At 55.2% G+C, this 23,821-nt stretch overlaps 2 protein-coding genes and 1 pseudogene across 6 annotated transcripts; 1 reads left to right on the top strand and 2 right to left on the bottom strand.

Moving 5' to 3' along the window:
• Positions 1 to 1,867: 1,867 nt before the first annotated feature.
• Positions 1,868 to 5,836, bottom strand: TEDC2 (tubulin epsilon and delta complex 2). 2 transcript variants are annotated; one of them, XM_029222193.1, is made up of 10 exons: positions 5,770 to 5,836; positions 5,586 to 5,684; positions 5,301 to 5,371; positions 4,795 to 5,203; positions 4,280 to 4,333; positions 3,546 to 3,639; positions 3,264 to 3,375; positions 3,071 to 3,172; positions 2,447 to 2,634; positions 1,868 to 2,140 (listed from the first exon to the last, which is right to left on the bottom strand). In XM_029222193.1, exons 1-10 carry the CDS (start codon positions 5,808 to 5,810, stop codon positions 1,991 to 1,993), a joined length of 1,320 nt encoding a protein of 439 aa, XP_029078026.1. In that variant the 5' UTR covers positions 5,811 to 5,836; the 3' UTR covers positions 1,868 to 1,990. The 2 variants fall into 2 exon arrangements, with proteins under 2 accessions (XP_029078026.1, XP_029078027.1); XM_029222194.1 differs by having other exon boundaries at positions 2,447 to 2,522.
• Positions 5,837 to 5,935: 99 nt separating this feature from the next.
• LOC114894753 lies at positions 5,936 to 9,430 on the top strand (annotated as a pseudogene). The gene has a single exon (XR_003793301.1). The product of XR_003793301.1 is annotated as a coatomer subunit zeta-1 pseudogene (transcript).
• Positions 9,431 to 10,021: 591 nt separating this feature from the next.
• CCNF (cyclin F) lies at positions 10,022 to 19,684 on the bottom strand. 3 transcript variants are annotated; one of them, XM_029221765.1, is made up of 8 exons: positions 18,186 to 19,684; positions 16,167 to 16,290; positions 15,705 to 15,885; positions 15,263 to 15,350; positions 13,049 to 13,154; positions 12,843 to 12,970; positions 12,045 to 12,214; positions 10,022 to 11,390 (listed from the first exon to the last, which is right to left on the bottom strand). In XM_029221765.1, the coding sequence occupies exons 1-8, from the start codon at positions 18,410 to 18,412 to the stop codon at positions 10,915 to 10,917; spliced, it is 1,500 nt and encodes a 499-aa protein (XP_029077598.1). In that variant the 5' UTR covers positions 18,413 to 19,684; the 3' UTR covers positions 10,022 to 10,914. The 3 variants fall into 3 exon arrangements, with proteins under 3 accessions (XP_029077598.1, XP_029077599.1, XP_029077597.1); XM_029221766.1 differs by having other exon boundaries at positions 13,055 to 13,154; XM_029221764.1 differs by having other exon boundaries at positions 12,843 to 13,154.
• Between the last annotated feature and the right edge of the window lie 4,137 nt (positions 19,685 to 23,821).

Raw genomic sequence — 23,821 nt, 5'->3', positions numbered from 1 at the left:
CGCTAACTCGCAGGGGGTCTCCCTTTTCTGCTTTGGGTGCCTTGTGTTGGGACCTACCCAGATCTCTCCCCTCATGTTATCTGCTGGCACCTCCCTGCCCATGAAGACCCAGGTGCCCACAGAGGTCCGCAGGACACCACCAGTGCCCAGGACTGGCCAGGTGGGTCATTGAGTCAACAACCTCTGGGTGCCCATCTGCGCTTAGCTAGAGATGCAGGTGGACAGCATCCCTGACAATAAAGTGCACAATAAACTAAGAGAACCAGTGGGTGAAATAAATGCAGTGAAGACCACCTGCTACGGATTCTGGGGTGGCCAGTAACAGGGGGGTGGTGGGATTTGCCCTGGAGATTAAGGGTTCTTCCAGATCCCAGCACCTGGACATAAGCTCTGGAGGCAGCAGTGGAGTGGCAGCAGGAGGTGGTTGTACCCCAGGCTCCCTCCCTTTCTCCCCCTTCCCTGGGTTTCCTGCTGTGGAGTTCCACTCCCTGGAGGCCCCCTCAGTGCAGTGAGGGCCCTGATTTTTCATTTTCTACTTTGGTCTGTCATCTGGTCCCCAGCAGCCCCAAGGACCTGGGACTCCATGTCCAAGGTTTCTGGCCTGTTGGACTGTGGGGCCCTTTACAAGTAGGGCCTCCTGCAGGGTGGGGCTACCCTGAGGCGGCTTCAACTTCACCCAGTTCATCCCCCATACCTGCAGCACTTCATCAGGCTTGCAGAAAACCTGGCCTTCTCCAGGAGTCATCTGCCTCCTGGGCCTGGGCTTCTCAGGGCAGAAGCAGGTGTTATTTGGTCTCACACATCTCTGTCCACATGAAGGGCTACTGCCCTAGCTCTGAGGGTTGTGCCTGGTCCACACAGGTGCTCACTAAAGGCTCATGAAAGGGACACTGCTGCCTCGAAGCCCTCACCAGGGTGCAGAGCTGTGAAGCATCTAACACCATCTTATTCATCTTCAGCCCAGTGGTAATAACCACTACCCCAGTATGACAGTGGGGACAACACTGGGAACTGAGGCTCAGAGTCTTCAAGAATCTTGCTGGAAGTCCCAGAGCAGCAAACAAGTCATGATGTAAACCCAAGATGTGTGACCTGTAAACCCAGAGGCTGTGACCTTGACCTCTACACTTTCTTGCCTTCCAAGAAACAGTGGCTCCTTCAACAGGGGAGGCAGGAGCCTTGGAAGTGACAGTGGAGCAGGGGAGGGGTGGACTCAGTCTGGGGGGCCCACATCAGCCACAGCAATGGCACAGGAGCAGGTGGTGGGCATGGGTGCCAGGAAAGATGGCTGTGGGCAGACAGTGGCCGTCCACTGCAATACTGGCTTGTGGCTTTTTTGTCTTTTGATAAGCCCGGTACAAATGTAGGCACTTGTGGGGAGAGGTTACAGGTATGCTAGGGCCAGTGCATGAGGCAAGTCCCCAGGGCAGCCCACCTTGAGTGGCTTTGCCCCCTCCCTTCAGTACACAAGGGATATGCCTATTCTTGGTAAATATACTTGATATATTCTTGGTATATAATAAACACAAAGAAGAAAACAAACATGCACCAAGTCGCACCTTGGTATGATTTAAATATATAAACTTTCTCAAGTAGTTTTAATGTCACACAAGTAGCTTTTAGGTGTACAGCAAGAGAAAACAGAAGTAGCTAAGAAAAGCCCCCACCAGTCTCAGGTCTCCTGAGCCTGTGGAAAGCCAAGCCAAGCTGAGCCCTGACCAGCAGGTTTAGCAGCCATTAGAAAGGCCCCAAATTCCTCAGAAAGAGCCAGGGGGCAGTCCCCGCCCCTTGGAAACCTGGTTTCCTAAGGGGGTACAGGCATCTCTGGGCCCCTGGCTCACTGTACCAGTGAAAATCCCCTCAATGCCCATTCATTTGATTCCTCCTAGGGAAGGGGGGCTCTCACCGACAGTCAGGCTAGAGGCAGAGCCAGCCTGCCTTTGCTGCAGGGTTCTGGGGGACTGGGGGTGGGCCTGGCCATGGGAAGGGCTCAGTCAGCAGGCTTATCTTCTCGTAGGATGGTGAGGAAGCGCTGGCCTCCCTCACAGAGCAGGCTGTGGACAGCCCGGCACAGCGCTAGCCAGGGTGGCCCCAGCGGCTCCTGCTTGCACACCAGGGGTAGGAGTTCGGCCATCAGGACCTGGTGGGTGGTGCAGGACCAAGGTCTCAAGGGGGCCCTGTCCCATCTGGCCCAGGGCCCCCAGAGGAGGGCTCAAACCAGGGCTGGCTTTGAGGCACCATTCCCCAGCCCATCCCTCCTCCAGAAGCTCCAGCACCCTCACAGGGGCACAGGCCCAGCAGCTCCCACCCTTCCCTGGAGGGTCTTGGCGGGAGGAGCACAGATAGGCTCTTGAGGCCAAGCCCTCATGAGGCTCCAGACCTAGAGTCCTCCCCAGGGCCCATGGCTCCCCGACACTCAGTCACCCACTCCCTACTCTAGAAGTACCTTTTCCAGGTGGATCTGCTGGTGCAGCATGGCCACCCGCAGCCTGAGGGCCGCCAGGGTCTGCAGCTCCTGGGTACTAGAGTAGAGAAGCAACTGGGGGCTCCAGATAGGGTCTGCTCCTCCTCCACAGGGCAAGGAGGCCCTGGGGAACCTCCCCTCAGGCCACGGCCCCAGCTGCTGTTCCACCACTGTTGCGAGGACAGGGGATATGGCCTCACAGGGCACAAGCCAGGCACCTCCTCCCCAGGCCCCTTTAAGGGGGTGCAAAGTCTCCCCTTGCCTCCTGTATGAAGCCCTATTGTCCATAAACAACTAACTCTTGCAATACCAGGCATCTGCCTGTACCTCTCTGATTGTCACAAGGCACTTTTTCAATAACTGGATAAATAAGTAAGCTACTAGGAGTGGTGGGGTCTGTGTGTTGGGAGAGAAACTGGAGCAGGGGTGCTGTGCTGGCCAGCTCCACAGCACAACTGCAGAGAACTCAGAATGCAGTGGGGTGACACAGGGAAGGACCGTCCTGCCCGCCTGCCTCCGCTCCCAAGCTGCTGTTAAAGTGCCAACACCACCCCGTGGCTAGAGGACTTTGACCCCAGACTTCAGCACGGGCGGGGCAGGCCTCACCTGTGCATAGCTCCCGCAGCCCGTGGAGACACTGCCCCACGATGGCCTGCAGCTCCTCCAAGGTGAGCAGGCAGCGGTACTCCTGCATCCAGTCCTTGGGGTCTACACGAGAGCCAGGGGGAGCAGGCCAGGTCCACGCCGGTCCTGAAGCCTTCCCCACCCTGACCAGAGACACAACTAAGGGCCCACTAACCTGCCGTGAGCTCTTCCCCCATTCGAAGTCTTAGCAGCAAGCAGGCCGTCTGCAGGTGCCGCACCTCTGCCTCCACCTCGGTGGCACTGAGCCTGGGGCCAGGCCAGCCTGACTGCATGCGGATCATGGAAAGTCCCCTGTGGTCAGGCCCCTCCGCTTTCCCCAAGGGCTGGGTCCTGGAGTAGCTCTGGCCCTTCCTGGAGTTGTTCCTCCTCAGACTCACCAGTTAGAGACAGAACCTCTGCCCCCCACCCCTCACTCCCCCAAGCCCCGCAAGGATACAGTTGTCTGCATTTTCTGGAGGAACTGCGTTTTGGCGGTGGTAGCAGCATCCACAGAATCACTGGTCTGTGTAGAGCTGAGCTGGGCCCACAGGCTGGGATACACACATGCACAGCCCACAAACCAGAAAGCAACGTGGTTACTACAGCCAGCTGGGCTGGGCCATGAGAAGTAGGCAAGGGCCAGGGTAGCAGCCCCAGCCTGGGGTGTCTGGCTCTACTGAATGTCAGGAGGGGCCTTTGGGTGTCCTGGGAAACTGAGGGGGACACTGTCCATGAAAAGGGGACAGAGCTGACCCACTCTGGGAAATGCTAGGAGAGAATTCAAGGAAAAGGGGGAGAGGAGCCAGCAGTGACTGGTGACCAAAATGTCTGGTAAGAGCTTTGGATGCTGGCTCTGTACCAGGCACAGCACAAACACCCGAAAAGTCACCACCTCGTTTAACCCCTACAACACCTCTAGAAGCTGGTACTATTATTGTCATCTTCACAAGGAAGACAAATGGGGACTTGGAGACACTAAGTGCCTTGGGGCCTCAGAAGCTGCTGGCTGAGTCTAAGGTGACTACAGCCGTCCTACGGAGGCTGACTCTCCTAATGTGGAGTGTCGCCACCCAGCAAAGAAAGCCAAGGGACCCGTGGGAAGTCTTACCAGTGGGAAGCCTCAGCCTCCCTGCTCTCCACACTCCCCTGGTCTCCCCTCCCCCTTCACCCAGCCACAAGACTTAGCCTCACCGGGAATTCCGGGAAGCCGCTTTCCTGAAGGCCTCAGGCAGCTGCAGCAGGATCCTGTCAGGGAAGCCGGTGCTCAGAGCAGCTCTGTCTCACTCTGGGGGCTGCAGGCCCCACTCCCTACTCAGAGTCCAGTGAGAGATGAAGCTCACCCACCCCTCAGACAGGGCTTCCAGGGTGACCACAGGAGCCAGCCCAGTCCAGGTACCACCTGGCAAAGAGAAAGCAGAGCCCAGGCCTTCGAGAGCTCATGTGGAGCCCTGCGGCTGGGTGGATAAGTGGATAGGGCACAGGTCATGCCCCAGTGCATCAAACATGGCACCTTCACAGCCAGCTTTTCCACTCTGCCAGCTTCTGGGCTTGCCACCCCTCATGGGGTGGCATCCTGGGGTTCCCCTGGCCCACATCCAGCTCAATGCCCTGCCCTCCCTGTCACCCCAAGCCCAGACTCCTGCTGCTGCCCAGGATCTGATCAGGTAGAGACAGTAGTTCCTCTAGTGAGGGTCTGGGAAACCTACCCCTTATCCTTGAGTGTAAAAGCTTCTGGGGCCTGAGAAGCAGCCGACAGGACTATTTGTTCGTTCCTGAGGCCTGATTTAGGCTTGGTGGCTCCAGCCCCTTGCCCCATACAGGCCTGATCCCCCACTGACAGAAGCCTGCGCTCAGGGAGGTCCTTGGTAGGCACCCTGGTTTGGCGGATGCCCCTGGGAGGTTTTGTCTCTGATGCACGGCTGCCAGCCCTGTGTGAGGTGCTGGGTGGGGCAGAGGCTCTGGTGGCAGGGGAAGTGGCAATGGACCCAGACTTCAGGCTGGGGGCCTTGTTTCCTTCTCCAGCATTTGATATGCCTTTTCGCACCCGTACAGCCTTCTCCAGTGCCTGGGTCAGAAGCTCCAGCTCCTTGAGGTCTTGCGGGCTGGGTATGCATGCTGCAAAAACCAAGAGTCATGTAGCGGTCCCTCACCACTTCATGTCTGAAGACAGGCCAGAGGCGGCACCTGGAGAAGGTAGATGGCTGAGGTTTACCTGCAGATGGGGCCTCTTCATTAGTTTCTGGCCCTGGGGTTGGCTCCGGAGCCAGGGTCTCAGCTGGTTCCCTGTGAAGACACAAGGCAGCCGTGGCACGGCCAGGGCCCAACAGGCTCCCAGGGCCGCCTGGCCTAGGGGCAGACCCGCAGTCTCAGAGCCTGCACAAAAAGCGGGGAGCACTGACAACCCGCAACTCCGAAGTGAGCGCCCGGCCCGGGGTCGGTAAGTGGGGTTCTGATGGCCCGAGGGAGGCCTAGCCGGGTGGTCCCGGGGTCCGCGTACCAGGCACGCAGCAGCCGCCGGGAGACTCGCAGGCTCCGCTCCAGCTGCCGCTGTCGCTCGGCGCAGGAGTCCAGGGCGTCACGCAGCTCGGCCACTAGCCTGGAAAGGACGCACCAGAGGCTCAGTACCCTGGCCAGCCTCGGGCCGCGCAGCCTCCCGGCCCCTCCAGCGGCGCGGGACCCACCGGCGCGAGCTGCCGGCAAGCAACGTGACGGTGGTATCCATTCTTCGCGATCTGCCGCCGCCGCCAAATCCCGCCCCTTCCGGCCTAGAAGATCGCCCCTTCCGGCCGGACTGCCCAATTCCGAGCCCAGAGTTCAGGGCCCGCCCTACCCGATGACGATCCCGCCTCAAGGCCCCCCATTTCCCGCGGGGTCCAAGCCATGATTCCGGTTCTGAGCTCGGGCTGGGAGCAGCGGAGGGAACACGGGTGAGGACCTCGGGTGACGCGCAGGCTTCCGGGTTGGATAACCGGGTAGATGGTGGCACCTGTGATCGCTTAACGGTTGGCTTCGTCTTTGTAGTGAAGGCGCTCTAAAGCAGGGCCCTGCTGCCTTGCTGACCCCGGGCCCCCTAGCACAGGGCAAGGCACATGGAGTGGCCCAGTAGGTATTTACTGCAGTCGATAGAAGTGAGGATTACATGTGTGTTGGGAGCAGGGACAAGGGAGGAGGGAGTGTCCACTTTTGGATATGTTGGTGAGGTGATGACATCCAGGGGAGGCATCAGTGGGCACCTGGGCAGAGGCGGATGAAGCCCAGGAGCCAAGGATGTGGCACATGGAGCAATGGGCCTGGGCGAGCTGGTCCAAGGTGGGGCAGGTGTGCATGGATGGGGACAGGTGAGGGGGAGCTGGAGCCCAGAGAGGTGGAGGGACAGCAGAGCCTGGTGTCACAGAAGCCACAGGAGGCTATCCCAGGAGGGAATGTCTGCGGGTTGGGGGAACGGGGCCTTCAAAGAATCAGGAGACACTTGGCGAGGAGGGATTGTAGGGACAGATGCTGGCTGGGAGGAGTGGTTCGGGCAGCAGGGTCCACTGTAATTGGAGATAACAGGAAAAACAGATGAATGCCAACCCCTCAGAGGCCAAGAAATCTCAGGGGAGAGCAGGACGGGTGACAAACCTGGGAGGGGTTGTTTCAAGTTGGCGAGGTGTCCATTTCACAGTGCTGATAGGAAGGTGCTGCAGCAGAGGACAGAGACACAAAGGAGGGGAGTTGAGGGTGCCAGGCAGAGAAGGAGAAGGGGGTGAGGACCTAGGCAGCCCTGGGACTGCCCTTAGGGTGGGCCCCTCCATCGGTAGTGGCTTGTTTTCTTGCCTAGTGTGGGGAGGCTGACAGCATTCTGACTAAAATGAGATTCTCTGTGAGGTAGGAGGGGAGGGAAGAGGGCTTCAGTCAGTGCTTAGAAGATGCAGGGAGACCCCACCCCACCCCACGGTCAGGTGGTACTAGGTCCCCACTGGAGTGGGAGAAGGCAGTTCAGTCATGCACATCACATGGCTGCTACTACCCTCATCACATTTAGTCCTCACAACACCCCTGTGAGGTAGGTATTATTGCCCCATCTTACAGATGAAACTGAGGCTCACACATGCCTAGGGGCACACAGTCAACAGGGAGGTCTGCAATCCCTATGCTGGGATTCCCTTACTCAACCATGCCTGACCCAGGATGGTCAGAATTCTACTACAGTAGCAAAAAGAGCTCCTACAGGGAAATCAACACCCAGAAAAGCCTCACGGAGTTAGCATCTCCCTGTCGCTGTCGTTTTGGTTCAAGAGCATTTGGGGGACACTCCTGGCTAAGTGGTTCTTTCTGACATTTTCGAGAGGAAGCAAAAGCTATCAGCAGGGCTCCACGTCGGCACCAGCTGTGGGGCAAAATGGAGGCGCTGATTTTGGAACCCTCCCTGTATACTGTCAAAGCCATCCTGATTCTGGACAATGATGGAGATCGACTTTTTGCCAAGTACTATGACGACACCTACCCCAGTATCAAGGAGCAAAAGGCCTTTGAGAAGAACATTTTCAACAAGACCCACCGGACTGACAGTGAAATTGCCCTCTTGGAAGGCCTGACAGTGGTATACAAAAGCAGCATCGATCTCTATTTCTATGTGATCGGCAGCTCCTGTGAAAATGAGCTGATGCTCATGGCTGTTCTGAATTGCCTCTTTGACTCCTTGAGCCAGATGCTGAGGAAAAATGTAGAAAAGCGAGCTCTGCTGGAGAACATGGAGGGGCTCTTCTTGGCTGTGGATGAAATCGTAGACGGAGGGGTGATCCTGGAGAGCGATCCCCAGCAAGTGGTACACTGGGTGGCATTAAGGGGAGAAGATGTACCCCTTACGGAGCAGACCGTGTCTCAGGTGCTGCAGTCAGCCAAAGAACAGATCAAGTGGTCACTCCTTTGGTGAAGACCCCACTGTTCCTGGCTCCTCACTCCCTCAAAAAATCCACAAGTCTGTTGTAACTTCTCATCCAGCCCCACAACTGATGCTCTCAGGGTCATCTCGGGGATAACAGGGATCCTTAAATCTCCATCCTTTCTGTGGTTGCCCCCTCCAAACCCGTATACACTTCCCGTTCCTTCTCACTCTTTTTTGCAGTCCTGGGAGTAAAGCTCTTAGCAGATTTAGACACAGGGCAGGGGAAGCACCCTCTTCCTTGCTCGACTGGATTATACTCCCATGCTCTCCTATCCCCCATATTTTCTCCTCCGCTTCTGTGCCCTTTGCTGCAGCTACACTTCAGATCAAAGCAGGAGAAAGAATGTGCTGAGTGTTTTCCTCCCTTTGCCTTTACCCGGCCTTCATCCCAACAGTCCATATGCTCAGCAAGGGGAGAGAGAGAGAATTCTTTTCTATAGAAGGAGTGCGGGTGGGGAGAGGCATATGAAGTCTCAGCCACAGCCCCGCTTGCTGGACTCGGTATTTTCTCCCATTCCTTTTTACTGCCCAGGCCTCCAGCCTTGGAAAAAAGATTGGGAACAGCTCATAGTCAGGGGACAGAGTGGAAGGAGCAGTGATTTAAATTTTATTGGAGAGGGCTTATAAAATTCTGTATTTCAGACACAGCTGCATTTTTTACCCTGATCCTGGCTGATAGCTTCAAAACTGCTGTGGTCTGTGAGTGTTCGGTGTGGGAGTGTCTGTCTCTCCGTCTGATACCTTAACTTTCCACCTTCACTACCCCTGCGAGCTCTGCCTGGCTTGCCCTGTGTGTGCCCTGGAGCAAAGCCAGTCCCTGATCTAAAACACCATTCCAGTCTTGGGAAGAAGAGTTTCTGCTCAGAACTGGGGACAGGGTGGAATTTATGACTTGGGCCTCTGGGCTCTCTCAGTCCCCTTCTCTCTCCCACATGCACCTCACTCCTCTGCCTTGGGTCTGTGATCTCTGCTGCTTAACCCTGTCCTCCCTCTGCCTCAGCCTTACATCCGGGCAGTAGGTCTGGGCGCCTCCCTTTCCTAGGTCGCCGAGAGAGGTGCCTTTCTTCAGAAGACCTTTGGGATTTGGCTTTCCCCAGGAAGACGGAGGATGGGACACCCACTGTTGGGTCATCTCTCCCCTTGACCCAAAACTTCCCACAAAAATGTCACAAGAAACCTTCCTGAGACAGCGTCCTGCCCCCACCCACTAACTGCCAGTTCTCCAAGTGGGCGGATAACTGGGCATCCTGGAGGGGGCATTTTTGTGTAAGAGATGTACGGAGTCAGGATGATAGCCACCTTCATATACTGTTCTGCGCAAAGAGGAATAAAACATTTCTTTTTCCAAAAAAAAAAAAAAAAAAAGCTATCAGCAGGGTGAGTGTGTCAGCAGGGGAGAGAGGTCAGGGTCAGTCTTCGTCAGATCCCAAGTCCCTGTGGTCATTATTCTCAGGAACTCACAGCAGATCTACCCTCACCCAACAAACAGGTCCTCTGAATCTTGCTCTTCTGTATCTTGGTCACCTCAGATGTTACAAATGACATTTAATTTTTTTTCTGGCTAACCTCTCTGGGAAAACTGGTTTTGCATACAGTGTCAGGATAGCACTGAGGGGTTTGAACCGAATTTTCTTTTTTTTAGTTGAACCTAAATAATGTTGAGAGTTAAGAAAAAATTAATACCTTATATATTTAATGTTTTTTAAAAAATTTATTTTATTTATTATTTATTTTTGGCTGTGCTGGGTCTTCGTTGCTGTGCGCGGGCTTTTCTCTAGTTGCGGCGAGCGGGGGCTACTCTTCCTTGAGGTGCGCGGGCTTCTTGATGTGGTGGCTTCTCTTGCTGTGGAGCACGGGCTCTAGGCGCGCAGGCTTCAGTAGTTGTGACTCGCGGGCTCTAGAGCGCAGGCTCAGTAGTTACGGTGCACGGGCTTAGTTGCTCTGCGGCATGTGAGATCTTCCCGGACCAGGGCTCGAACCCGTGTCCCCTGCATTGGCAGGTGGATTCTTAGCCACTGTGCCACCAGGGAAGCCCTCATACCTTCTATTTTTAATTTTTCTTTTGTTTTTTATCTTAGAGGGATGGAGGATGGAAATAAAGACAGGGAAAGAAATGGCCCAGACATTCCGATGTTCATACGGACATCATCTGTTGGGGACACAGACAAACCATCACAGGAGAAGGGGCAGATTCCTAAAATGAGCTGAGAATATGGGAGGAAGAGAGCCTGTGACCAAGACATCAAGGCCCTGGCCTGCAAAAATGTCAGGGCCCACTCACCCGGTATTCACACGCAGTCCGAAACGATCCGCGGGGCAGAGTTCCCTCACGATAGGACCCACCACCCAGTGAGGAAAGGAACGGCTGCCTGGGGCAGGGCAGGCCAATGTGGGCGCAGGGATGGTGTGCTCAGAGCTATTGGCTCCCCCTGGAACCCCGAACCAGATAAATGTGGGAGGGGGTGAGCTGTGCCAGGATACCTGGGTCACACATGTTCTCAGCTGTGAAAGCTCTCAGCTCCCAGGGTGCCTGGGGCTCCGTGGGGCTGGGAAGTTCAGGACGTGGGCTTAAGTTTCCCAGAGAAAGCAGGACAAACATGGGAGGGGACAGAGAAATAGGCTTCACACAGTATTGCATGATTGCTTTGAGGCTAAACTTTCCAGAGAGAAGGAACTGAGTTTTTGTTGTGATTTAGACATTCTGATGGCTCACAATGGGCTCCCCTAGAGAAAGAAACTTACTGCCCCAAGTTCTCCTTTCTATTCCGTGTGACTGCCACCAGGGGTCTACAGGGATCCATCTCCAGCGCCCCCCTCCCCCTTGCTAGTGCAACAGCAGCCCTGCCTCAGCAAACATTCACTTCAGCCAACATTCACTGCAGCAAACGCACTGACACACTCACAGCTTCAAAAAGCCCAAGTTCATGTCCTCCTCCTCCTCATTGTGGGCGGACAGGTTTTTCCTCTTCACCTGTTGCTGGGGAGCACAGCTCTCCGGGGGGCTTGGGGGACGACACTGTACACACGACTTCCTCGTGTGATGGTGGCAAGGCTGTATGTTCAAGTCGCTGCCCGGGGACAGTACTGAGGTAGATCGGGCAAGGCCCCCCAAGCCATCTGCGGAGTTTGTGGGACTTGTGCTGCTGACAGAGGAGTACCCTGAGGTCGTTATGTCCTTGCCTGTCCCCCTCCTGCTGCACAGAGGGCGCTCGAGCCCTGGGGTCCAAGGTGTCTGGCTGCCTGGTGCTGACGCCTGTGTGTCCTGACGCCCCTCCTCCTCCGGGCAGGCCTCCTCATCGCTTGATTCCTGGCAGCAGTGCTGTTCCGGGTTCAGGTAGACCACAGTGACATCGAGGACACCGCTGGGAGCTGTCACTATGGGAGATGGGGGAGAGGTCACGCCATAGCCCGAGCATCAGGGTGACCCCATGCTCGGTCAGGACCCAGGGGAGCGCAGGGTCCAGCTCTCGGCTGCACATCCTGAACCTCGCTGGGCAGCCCCCTTTCCTTTACGTAAGAAATTGGGGGTGAAGTGGCTCCTTTCAAACTTGGGGTAATACCCAATGTGACTTAGGGGACAGTAGGAAGTGACAACAAACTGGCCATCTAATAATTTAGTTAATCCCCTGAGTGGACACAAAAATAGCAGTTGGAAAATCAACAGAAGCTGTCAAACTGGGCTTCCTGTGCAGATGGCTGATGAGACACGGGGACAGAGCCTCCTGCAGCCTGCCCTAGATGGGTGCCTGAGGGACAGAGCCCAGCAGGGGGCACATCTCACACAACCTTCTAAAAGGTCTATTTCTCTGTCCCTGACCTGGTGAGGTCCTTCCACCAGCACAGGTCCAGCTGGAGCTGGGCGCAGGTTGGGCCCACATCCTATCCTCCCTGTGGGCTGGTATTCCAGGGGCTCTGCTCTCTCATGTCTACCTGTGTCCGGACACACTCTCCTGCAGCTCAGGCTGGGGGCCCTCCTGCCCGCTGTCCCCTCTGGGGCAGCACCGGGTGGTCTCCAGCCCTGGCACTCACCATCGCCCTCCTTCTCGCCCTCGCTCTCTTGGTCGCCCTCGTAGCCGGAGCAGTAGTCCAGGCTCCAGTCCAGGAAGCTGCCCAGCAGTGTCTCCTCCTGGCTGGACAGCTCTGCGGTCGGCGTGGTGACAAAGCTGCCCCTGTCCTCCTGGAGGCTGTTCTCCCGTTTCCTGTGCGGCGGGAGAGCCGGGAGCCGTGTCATAGGCAGCAGTGTTGGGAGGCCCAGTCTGGTTCTTGGCACCTGCCTGCCCCTGCCCCCATGTGCTGTGAGCAGGGACAACACAGCCACCCAGGAACTGCCCTCAGAAGCTCAGGGCAGATTCGCAGAGACAGGGCCAGCACCATGGCGAGGTTCCTGCTCATCTGGACTTTGTAGGATGGATAGGAGTTCTTTAGGTGGGTGAGGTGGAGGGGGAGGTTATTCCAGGCAGTACAGCTGGGACACTGAGATGGAAGAGACGGGGATAAAAGGGATGCACACAATGAGGGCACAGCTGGAGTGCAGGGAGTGCCACAATGTGGTGGAGCAGAGCAGTCCCGTATGGCTCACACCGGGCGTGGGGCAGGGCCAGAGCCTGAGCGGGCTCAACCTGTGCTCAAGACCACCATCCCTCACAGGGAGCCAGGCTGGAGCCAGAGAGCCACACTGGGGAAAGGAGACGGTACTGTAGGCAGTGGAGACTACCAACCGCAGCTTCAGTTTTCTGAGGATCTGCTCTCTCCCTGCTGCTCCTCAGGAGCCCCGATGGCTGCACAGGTCACGAGGGAACCCAGGCCTGGCCCGCAGGGCTCACTCACCGCTTGGTTCTCCTTCCAGAGGGAGAGCTGAGGAAGGTGTGAATGTCCCCTGTGCTGAGGAAAGACGCGGGTTCTGGGCTCTCTTGTTTCACCCCTAGAGTTGCACACAACTGGCCGTAGCTCAGCACCTGAGGGGAAGCCGGGGTCAGAGGGAGGGCCGAAGCCCCGAGGGGCAGGCGGGGACCCCCCCGCTCCCTAGCACCCACCAGCACCTCTTCCTGGCTGATCTCTTCATATCGCTTGTCCTCGAATCGCTGCTTCACGGCAGTGAGAGAGACCTGCCTGTAGTCCTTGGGGGCATCGTCATGGAAGCTGCCGACAGAGGGACACGTGAGGGGTAGTGGGGGGCAGACGGTGCTGGCACCTCCACCCCAAAGGCTCCCATCTTTAGCCTCCACTCACTGAAGTGAGAGAGGACAAGACATTTTCAAAACCAGCCCAGCAATGGGAGTGAAGCCCAGCACTGCTGTGCACAGTCTGGCGGTTCCTCGAGTCACCTATGACCCCCAGGTGCATCCCCAGGAGAAAGGGGAACAGAGATCCACACAGAAACCTGGACACATATGTTCACAGCAGCACTGTTCGCAACAGCTGGAAGGTAGAAAAACCCCAAATGTCCATCAGTGCACGACTGAATAAACAAGATGTGGTCTCTCCATCCAGTGGGCTATTTGTACAGTGGAAACATTATGTAGGTGAGAGGCTGGTCACAAAAGGCCCCAAGTTGTACGATTCCATGTTGGTGAAACATCCAGAACAGAAAGAGCCAGGAAATAGATGAGTGTTTGCTGGGGGCTGGTGGGGAGGGGAAACATGAAGGTAATAGGTAGCAAGGGCGGGGTTTCTTTTGAGGGTGGGGAAGATGTTCTCGAATAGATTGTGGTTTGTGGTGATGGCTGCACAATTCTGAATATACCAAGAGCCTGTTGAATTGTACACTTTAACAAAAAGTTTCGTTGGTAAATAAATATGTTTCCAGTTTATCTGGATTGGGAAAAAAAAAGAAAACAACTCGGTGGGGGACAGGGGATGGGTGTAGGAAGGCAGCCAAGCAGCAGCTTTTAGCAGCCTGGTCAGGCACCAACCCTGCACTGGTCTGAGCAGCCTCGGGGGCAGACACGTGTTGACCTGCCACCGTCACCCATGCTCCCGTCCACCAGCGACGAGGTCTGGGCCCTGCAGGAGAAACGGGCTGCACACACTACCCCAGGAAATGCTGACAGGCTCCCCGTGTTAGCGGTGAGGGGGAGAAGTGGCAGATGGGCCAGAGGGGCTGGTCAAAGGAATCTCTAGACTCGTGCCCAAGTTCTGATCTCATCCCCAAGGTGTAAGCAGAAGTGTCGTGTTCAGAGGCTGCCCTGTGGAAATCCAGGAGGCGGCTGGGGCAATGACCATGAGCAGGTGAAGAAAGTGCATTGGCCCCGAGAGCCGCTGGGATGCAGGGACAGAGAAGCAGACATGGGCTGGCCTGAGGGCTCTGATAGGATGACCGGGGCCTTGTCCACCAAGCACCAAATGAAATCTATGAGGAGGAATGGCCTGGCGTGGACAAGCTGGCAGGGGGGTCTGTGGCTCGGGTCAGAGGTTGGCTTTTAGATGTGTTCTGAACCCTGGAAGTGGTTAAGTCTCCCAGGGAGCGTCTGGGGACAGGCAGAAAGGCAGAATTACCCAGACCCTCGTGTCGGGGAAGGGGACTCTGAGGCAGTGTGGCCTGGCGGAGAAAGGAGGAGGTCCCTGGGGGCTTTAGCAGAGATGCATGCGGTGGGGAGTGCATGTGAGACTGAGGAGTGGGAGGAGCGAGTCTTCCAGCCAAGCTGAGACAGGAGGCGAGGGAAAGGGCCAAGGTGTGTGCCCGGGGCTGCGGTCTGCCAACTCCAGAGCTGGAGGCCAACCTGTCCTAGACTGAAATTACCGCTGGTCAGGGAGACAGTCTCATTTTTTCTTATGTTCCACAGCCCATGGAATTAGGTTTGGGTTGGGGGGAGCTGCTGCCCACACATCAAATGTTAAAAACGTATGAAATAAGAAACGTGGCCCTGGAATTTCTAAACGTCAGTCCTGAGATACGCGGCTCACGCGGGGAAGGTCTGAGTGTCTTGACAGCCCTCACGTGAGAGCAAATTCCCCCTGGACTTGTGGTATTAAGGACACACCCTCTGTGTGGGGGGACAGTCGGGGGGTTGTGGGGGGAATTGCTTCCTTACACGTTTACCACTTTTTTTTTTTTTTCGGTACGCGGGCCTCTCACTGTTGTGGCCTCTCCCATTGCGGCTCCGGACACGCAGGCTCAGCGGCCATGGCTCACGGGCACAGCCACTCCGCGGCATGTGGGATCTTCCCGGACCAGGGCACGAACCCGTGTCCCCTGCATCGGCAGGCGGACTTTCAACCACTGTGCCACCAGGGAAGCCCACGCTTACCACTTTTGATGAAGGCTTAAGACACAGGGGATGAGGTCTTCACAGGAGAACCCAGTGAGGTCCCATAACCGAGTGGTCCAGGGCTGTGCTGGGGAGGAAAGCAGGAATAGTGGGGCCGTTCTGATGCCCACTCATGCCCCACAGCCCTGATGGTTCTGGGATGGAGTTTCCTAGGGCTCAGGGTTGAAAAGGCCCCAGGTACAGAGCATGCGTGCTCATTGTCGACAATGTGGGAAATATTAAGCTAGAACTGTCTCTAACCTCACCCCCAGACAATGGCTTTTAGTCCATTCTGGTGTTTCCTTCTCCAGGAGATGAACACACTTCTTTTTCTCCCTCCAACCCCCTTGAATTTGAGCACTGGCTCCTGACTCCAGGAATCCCCCGGACCACTGGCTCAGCCCATGTTCTGAGTGGCTGGTGGGGAGGACCAGCTCCTTACTCTGCCCATGTGTCAGCCTCGCCAGGAGCAGGGCGGCTGCAGCCAGGTGGGCCGGGGCATAGGCGGCCAGGCTGGTGTGCAGCAGGGAGAGCTCACAGAGGAAGCTGCACAGGTGCTGGGTTCTTGGCGCCATGGGGACCAGCGTCAGCAGGACGTCCTTGTAATCGACCACAGTGGGGACCTAGAGGGAACGGGGAGGCAGACGTGGGGTCTCAGCACACAGAGGGCCCCTCCACCCACTCGGTGGGGAGGCTGGACCTTAGAAACACCACCCTCGGCGTGGTCAGCCCAGCATCTGGCCCGACTGCTGTGCACGCCAAACAGCTGTGGCCTCGTGCCCTCTGGGTCCAGGAGGGCTTCCCAGAGCAGGGAAGCTCAAAGCCATGCAGATACCCTCTGCCCCTCCATGCCCTCACGTGACCTCAACTTTGATTCAAAAGGAAAAAGCAAGTGGTCACTTACTCGAATCTTCCCTTCCAAGGCAGAGATGATCTCTCCCATCATCCTCACCAGGTCCTCGTATTTGTACGTGTTGTCTGTGAGCCACACAGCCTCCCGGATCGTCAGGATCTCTTTGCTGATGAACCTGGAGTGTTAAGAAAGGGTCTGAGCACTGAGCCCACTCCCCTTAGTGGGGTGATCACTTTAGGCTTCAGTGATGGGGTTGGGGGGGTCCAAAGAGTGGACCCTGCTGCCCCTAGCCACTGAGGGGAACTGAAAAGGTCAGATGAGCCTATCATGGGGGCTGGAAGGGAAGGGGGATTAGTGTCACAGATCAGTGGCAGTGAGAGCTGCTGGACTGCTAGGCATGCAGGTGTTTCTGCAAAACGCACCCACGAATGACGTGATCGGTCAATCCTCTTAACGACCTGAGGGATAAGGGTTCACCCTGCCTTGTGTCAGCTTCTATGGAGCGAGTATAAACAGCTTTAACCCAGAAGGCAGATGAGCCAGCAGAACCAGAGATAGAGGTTGTTTGAAGGTCTGGACCCAGCATGGGGTCTGGCCATGGGAACTGGACTGTCCTTAGGCAGGTGGTCACGCTGTTCTCTACTCTCCACCAGTTCCAACTATCAGGGAACACGCTAGTCCAGCGGCCTGCCGAGGACACCTCCCCACACAAGGGTGGACTGGGACCGGGCCCTTGGCTGCTCTGTCATGGGGACTCTGCAGCTCCCGCGTTTGCTGTTGCCTGGGCCAAGAGAGAGGACAGGAGTTGTAGGGACCGCAGGTGCTGGGGGATGTTATGTGAGTGGGGCGGGCGAAAGCCCTGTGCTCTGAGCAGCGGCAGGTGCTGCTTTGAGAGTGGATGTAGGGGCATCTCAGCTTCTAAAAATCTTTTAAAGCAATTATCATCTCATTGCCAGCAGCCTGTGGTCTGGTACCTCAGTCTCTCATTGCAAGGACATAACTATGCCATTTGGATCCAGGGAGGCTGGGGACCCATCTGTTCAGCCCTCTCTGGTGACAAGACCTGGAACGCCGGGTTCCGAGAGCACACATGAGAGGTGCCAGACAGCGTGTGGCATTTGCTCACCGACCTGAGCCCACGGACCCTGCTTCCACAGCCACCTAGAGACCCCACTTCCCAGTTCCCGTCATGGCCACATGACCGCTCACTGCAAAGTTGGACCTGGTGGCCTCAGGGGTCATGGCAGGTAGCAGAGAGCAAGTCAGGACCTGGGCCTCCTTCATGACATCATGAAACAGATAAACCATCCCAGTGACACAAGCCTCTGGGTTACCGTGCAGAAGACAAATCAGTCTCTCCATAGTTGCCCCACTGTGTGCAATGAGCCTGTTCCTCCCTCGAAAGCCTTACAGATAATGATGTTGGTCTGGAAAGCACTGCCCAGGGGAGATAGCAGACCACGTAGGAGAAGTCTGCTTTAGGAAAACAAGAAAATGCAAAATGTATGGTGGGAACTGCCATCCACATTGTGTCCAAAGGCAAAACTGGGTGGAAAGGTGGATTTAGGTAAAACTTAAAATGGTCTGATTTGAAAAGTCAGAGCTGCTGCAGGGGTAGGCTGCCTCTCTGAGGACTCATCCTGCCCATGTGGTTGGAGGGGGTCTGTGGGGAGTTGGGGGTGGGGGGCACATGACACCGATGAAACGCAGGTCTCTGGACGCAGAGTTGAGAACTGGACTGGCAAGGGCAGCCGCCTGTGACCCTCCCTCATCGCTGTGTTGCCCTCAGGGGCCAGGGGAAGAGGGTTCCAGCCTGAGCCTGCCCGACAGAGGCCACGTTCTGGGTCCTGAGGCCGCGTGTTGGGATGAGCGGCTGCCCACACACCAAGGGTCAGCCTTGCCACCCCCGTGTGGGTAGGACCACTCGGCGTGGGCACCCCCTAAAATGAAAATCCCTGTCATAAGGAGGTGGGGTGCTGAAGGCTTGTTCCACTGAAAAGCCAGCCTGTGAACTGGGCAGCGCCAGCATGCTGTGTTCCGTCTGCGGGCCCAGCCTGGGGGGCTTCTCACCGGGTGCACATGACCATGCAGGCGATGCCCAGCAGCTGGAGCCTGTACCGGGGCACCAACCGCCTCCGCAGGTACCGGTCCACGCACTCCACGGTCAGGTGAAGGCACAGGCTCGAGAAGTCCTTCATGGTTGCGACCTCTACCAGCCAATCGATGAGAATGTACCTGTGGGAAGAGCACCATCCCTGAAAACCAGGCCAAGCCTTCATGAGTGTCCCGTCTCCCATTCCTGCCCGGCCATCTGTCCTGAGGGGTGAGCGATCACTTTAGGCATCACTGGCTTATCCAGGCACCTGTCCAAGGCTGAGACACCCTGTCCAAGGGGGAGGCCCCATGACTCCCGACTTTGTTCCTGGGAGGCAGGTGGGCTGCACATATGTGTACTCTGCCTCCCCCACCCCGGGACCCCCAGGCACTGGATAAGCCTGGACCGTTACTTGTAAAGGAGCAAAGCAGCTCTGCTCTGTGGACCTGGGACAGGTCACAGGACAGGAGAAAAGTCAAAGTTTATCATCCTGCAAACCTGTCTTCTCTCTGAGGAACTCTCACCCATGGGGTCATTTATCACAACCCTCCGCAGTGGAGCAAAGAGCCAGGAATGCATCTAAAGCAGGATTCCCTGAGCCTGTGTACTGGAGTTCTCAGTCACCCAGCAACCATGATGGAGGACTTGGGCCGGCAGAGCCAACAGACATAGGATCCCTCCTCGACGGGGCTAAAAGCTGGGCCAGGGACACAGACGTCACAAGCGGATACTGCATGCAACATCAAGGATGCCCAAGCATGGTGAACACCTTTTTGCACAAGGGAGAGGAGATGGGGAGAAGAGAAGCAAGAGAGAAAAGAAATGTGGTGGTGAGTGATTCTAGGCAGACAGGAGGGACTGCTCCAGGTGTCAGCCTGGACAGGAGCATCTTTCATAGGCAGAGGGAAGGAGGGAGTGCTGGGGCCGAGTTGGGGAGGGGAGGAAGGAGGCGGGATGAAGGGGGAACGGGCTGGGGAGGAAGACATGCAAGGCCAGGTGTTTGAGGGTTAGGGGCAGAAGAGGAAGCTTCCTACGCAGACACCTTTGACAAGCTCAATGATCTGACTTATAAAAACAGACCAACGGAACTGTACACTTTAAAATGGTTAAACCTGAAACTAATGTTACATGTCAATTATAACTCAATAGAAAAAAGGAAGAAAAAGTCAGCTGTTGCTTTACATAGAGGAAAATGTAAAGATGCTCAACTCGGGGATTGAAATGATATTATTGCAATAAAACTACTTTAGCTCTTGAAAAGAAAAGAAAGGTTAAGTTTATGTTAACCCCCATCCCCAGCACACAAAAGGAATAGTAACAGTCCCTGGCTCCCGCCGCCAAAAGAAAGGCAGACTGGGAGGGCACGGCGTGGGGCAGGGGGCACCACCCCCAGCACAGGCACAGGACTCAAAATCACAGCAGCTTGGTGACATTTAATGTGGGAGCCAAGGACACTGCACCCCCTGCTATGAGTAAAGACGGAGCCTCTCCAGGGAAGAGAGCTTACCAGGTGCTGGGCTTTGTCCGTTGCAGTACAGCCAGAGCCTGCCCATTATAAATCTAAAATGTATTTGAAATCTCTGGTGTAAGCTTAAAAAATTATTCACATTTTCATTTTACTCTCTCTGAACAAGATCTGTGATTGAGTGTAAAAGTGTGTTATCTCCAAACCTCGAGGGAAACTGGACCTGCAGGAAGAGGCAGTTTGTGGGGTTTCTGAGGCTGCAGGCACATGGCTGCCTGTGAGCTGCCCCCCACACTCCCGCACACTGATGCGTGTGATGATGGGTTGGAAAGAAAAGGTGTTTTTTTGGCATCATTTTTGAAAGATGTTTAGTATGGTTTAATATAGTCTGAGGCTTAAAAAGGAAAACTGGAGAGAGCAGACATTTATGTGGGAAATTTTTCTTTTCAAAGCCCTGGATAACTTAGGCATAACTGGTTTTAGAAAACACACACACACACACACACACACACACACACACACACACACACGTGGATCCCAGTGGGGTTGATGACGCAGGGGCCCTGTGACAGGAGGCTCAGCTGAAACAACAGACAGACCCTGTCATGCGGAGACGGCTGTCGCTCTGCCTCGGACCCCTCACCTCATTGTGTCATTGAGTCCCTTCTGCACAGAGAAGACCCTCTGCTTACTGACAGCGTGGGAGGCCTGGAACAGCTGGCAGACTATCTCGTTGGAGGCTTTCGCTTCCAGTCCGAGCTGGTTTCCGTGTGCACAGGCTTTGGCTAGAGACAGCTGAGGACGAAAAGACTCGAGGAATGAGCAAGGGGTTTTGAGGTTCCTGCTTCTGAACGCGAGGAGGATTCTGCCTGTACATACACTGGCCCACTTAAACCTTCTAAGCCTTCTGAAACCAGGAGGGCCAAGATTTTAATCTTTTGGAAATAAATAATATATCACGATAGAACATTTTAAAAGGTACAAAAGGTGCATAATGGGATATCAGTTGACTTCCTGCCCGGCACAGCTCCATGGCCAATTCCAGTCTTCTGCCAGCATTTTCTTTTAAATTAAGTTTGTTTCTGCTCACCACTCCCTAGTGAAAGCTGATGCTCTGGGGGAGGCCACGTAGCACAGTGGCTGAGAGCTGGCTGGGGGCTCGAATGACCCGGCTTTAAGACCTGGGTCTATGTGTGACCACAGGCGAACTGGGGGCTTCACTGCACCTCAGTTTCCCTTTTCACCAAATGGCACAACAGCAGCTGCTTCGGCAGATGCTGTGAGGATTGAATGAGATGCACGAGCACCTTGCTCAGGACCCGCCGGGGCCCTCCAAGCCCTCAGTGGTTACTGTTGACCATCTCTACGTATTTCCTTCCAGAGTTTTCTATGCACTTGTAGCAGTGTGCATGTGCATTTGTGATCACGGAACACACATGTTACCTTTTCTTTGCCTGCCTAACGATTAACATGGTTCTTTGCGATAGGAGACTTCTGTAAGCGTGTTTTCCTTGTTCTTCCTTTGAGGGGGTTTCTGTTGGTTTTGTCACATTGAGGGTCACCTTTGTGCAGTCTTGTGTACCTTCTGCTCACGCAGTCGACCCACAGGCGCTACCTGTGCCCAGGGGCTTTCTGAAATTCCTGCGCGCATTTTCACACACACTAATAGGAACACTATATATATATTTTTTTTTTGCGGTACGCGGGCCTCTCACTGTTGTGGCCTCTCCCGTTGCGGAGCACAGGCTCCGAACGCGCAGGCTCAGCGGCCATGGCTCACGGGCCCAGCCGCTCCGCAGCATGTGGGATCTTCCCGGACCAGGACACGAACCCGCATCCCCTGCATCGGCAGGCGGACTCTCAACCACTGCGCCACCAGGGAAGCCCTTTCCTGTACTTTTTTTTTTTTTTAGGAACACTATTTTATCACGTTTGCCGGCAAAAACTGCTATCATTAAAAATGTATATTTTCAGGGCTTCCCTGATGGTGCAGTGGTTAAGAATCCGCCTGCCAATGCAGGGGAAACGGGTTCGATCCCTGGCCTGGGAAGATCCCACATGCCATGGAGCAACTAAGCCTGTGTGCCACAACTACTGACCCTGCACTCTAGAGCGTGTGTTCTGCAACAAGAGAAGCCACGACACTGAGAAGCCCGCGCACCGCAACAAAGAGTAGCCCCCACTTGCCTCAACTAGAGAAAGCCTGTGCCCAGCAACAAAGACCCAACACAGCCAAAAAAAAAAAACAATAAAAAAAAGCCGAAGTGTATTTTCAGAAGTTCCTAGCTATCCACTCAAAAACACAAAGACTACGTGTATATGATTTGCTAGTGTGATCAGCCACGATCTCTTTAAACGTGTGCCTTTTTGACTAGCAGAGAGGTCAAACCTGCTCCGTATTTTGACTGCTTGTATTTATTTCCTCTTTTTTGAGTACACTGAGGCTCTGTGAACTTCTAGAGGGCCTTACTATTCTTATTGATTAGCCTGAGCTTGAACTAGAACCACATTGTTCATTGTTGTATTTCTTGTAAACTTGTTAAGTGCCTTTTTGGACAAAAACATTACAACGTCCTGTGATGTGTCAGGCGGGCCATCCCTCTGTGATTTCTTCCCTAGCTTTTAAGGGCAGATGACTCTCAACCCCCAACTTGGTGGGGTGACAACAGCAAGTGTTTACCAGCTTGGCAAAGGGGGACTTTCTTTGATTTATCTTAAAATAATGACTTCTTTACAGCTGCACAGGGAGAGTGTCTGGAGAACGCCAACTACAGACCCCTGATGTCCTGGTTCCAACACTGGACAACCTGGTGAGCAGGTCAGATAATGAGAAGAGGACAGCATTCCACACACCCATCTGCTCTAAGGAGCTCTAAGTTCTGTAGCCAAGATGCTTTCCCTACAGGCCAACTTTAGGGAGCTGTATAAATTTTGATGCAGATGTAGTCCACAGCACTTAGAAATTAAGTGGCTGGCTGTCTTAGATGCAACAGGCAGAGGTGAGGAAAGTGCTTCTGGGCTCTCCTCCCCGCACACCCTAGAGCTGAACTCCCTTAGATTCAGTTCCAAACCCTGGGCCACTCTTACTTCGTCCTGGGTGGGAACCTGGCAGTGTTGCCCCCACGGTCCCCACGAGAGGAGGTGTCAGGACAAAGGCCAGCTCCCAGCTCACCTGTGCTTCCCAGCAGCCTTTGGCAGCAAAGTCCCTGAGTTTCCGGAAGCTGTGGAGGCATCGTCCGGGATCTGACATCTGTCAATGGGAGAGTCACCATGCCCTTACATGGCCATATCTCTGGAGAAACTCAGAACCAACCCATAGTCTTCTTAAATGTTCCCCCTGACACCTCCAGAGGGTCCCCAGCTGTGCTTTCTTCCCAGCCCTTTATCCCCCAAATGGTGGTGGTTGTTTCAGGGGCAGTGCTGAAAGCAGCCCCATGACCAGCAGCGACCCCAGCTGCGGTGGCAGAACCTTGTCCAAGGGCTACTCTGGAGATTGTGCCTTTGGCCAACATAATCCATTCTTTCCCCAGACCTAGGCCCACTCACATCCATCTTTCTGTCACTTTCCCAGAGGAGGTACGAGCTGGTCAAACACCCCTGATTAGCAGACTCTTCAAACAGGTCCCGGGCCTGCTTCTGTTTCTCTTCATCCTAGAATAAGTACCTCTAAGTAACCACATATACTGTTCTCATCTTTAATAAAATGAGTTAACTACATTAGAGTAAAAACAACTTCTCTGAAGATACACGATTTGACAACCAACTCGTGAAGGCAAGCCCATGAGTTCTGCCCTCAGGCCCTGCTTCCTCCTGCATGAGGTTTGTGCTGGACTCGGCTCCGGGCACTGCCCGGACGGTGACGGGGGAGGATTTCCCAAGGTCTTCCAGCTCCTTGCTCATACTAAGTGTCCCTCCCTGCTGCTGTCAGAGCACCTAGCACCAGGAGCCACCACCTCCCCCAAGACTGCTGCAGACGGGGTTCCCGAATCACAAGGCTCACTAAGTAGAGAGGTCTGCGTGAGTAGTGGGAGGGAGCCGCCAGTAGCAGAGCCGTGAAACAAAAAGACCCGGGGTCCTGTCCCGCTCAGACACTCTTCCTGGCTCCACACAGCCTCACAGACAGGGCTCATCTTGGCTTTGAACCCC

The sequence above is a fragment of the Monodon monoceros genome, unplaced genomic scaffold, assembly GCF_005190385.1.
Source record: "Monodon monoceros isolate NGI ecotype Baffin Bay Population unplaced genomic scaffold, NGI_Narwhal_1 Super_Scaffold_13, whole genome shotgun sequence".
Lineage (NCBI taxonomy): Eukaryota > Metazoa > Chordata > Mammalia > Artiodactyla > Monodontidae > Monodon > Monodon monoceros.
This window is presented reverse-complemented; position numbering and strand designations above follow the sequence as displayed.

Bases quoted from the DNA above. Each gene is read 5' to 3' on its own strand.
- TEDC2 (XM_029222193.1), bottom strand. From the start codon at position 5,810: ATGGATACCACCGTCACGTTGCTTGCCGGCAGCTCGCGCCG. The intron at 3,173-3,263 runs GTTAGTGGGCCC...GCTCTCGTGTAG, and splicing joins GGGGGAAGAGCTCACGGCAG to ACCCCAAGGACTGGATGCAG. The intron at 2,141-2,446 runs GTACTTCTAGAG...ACCACCCACCAG, and splicing joins AGCAGATCCACCTGGAAAAG to GTCCTGATGGCCGAACTCCT.
- CCNF (XM_029221764.1), bottom strand. From the start codon at position 18,412: ATGGGAGACGGGACACTCATGAAGGCTTGGCCTGGTTTTCAGGGATGG. The intron at 15,886-16,166 runs GTAAGTGACCAC...CGTTCCCTCTAG, and splicing joins CCTTGGAAGGGAAGATTCGA to GTCCCCACTGTGGTCGATTA. The intron at 13,155-15,262 runs GTAAGCGTGGGC...CTCTGTCGGCAG, and splicing joins TTAAGCCTTCATCAAAAGTG to CTTCCATGACGATGCCCCCA.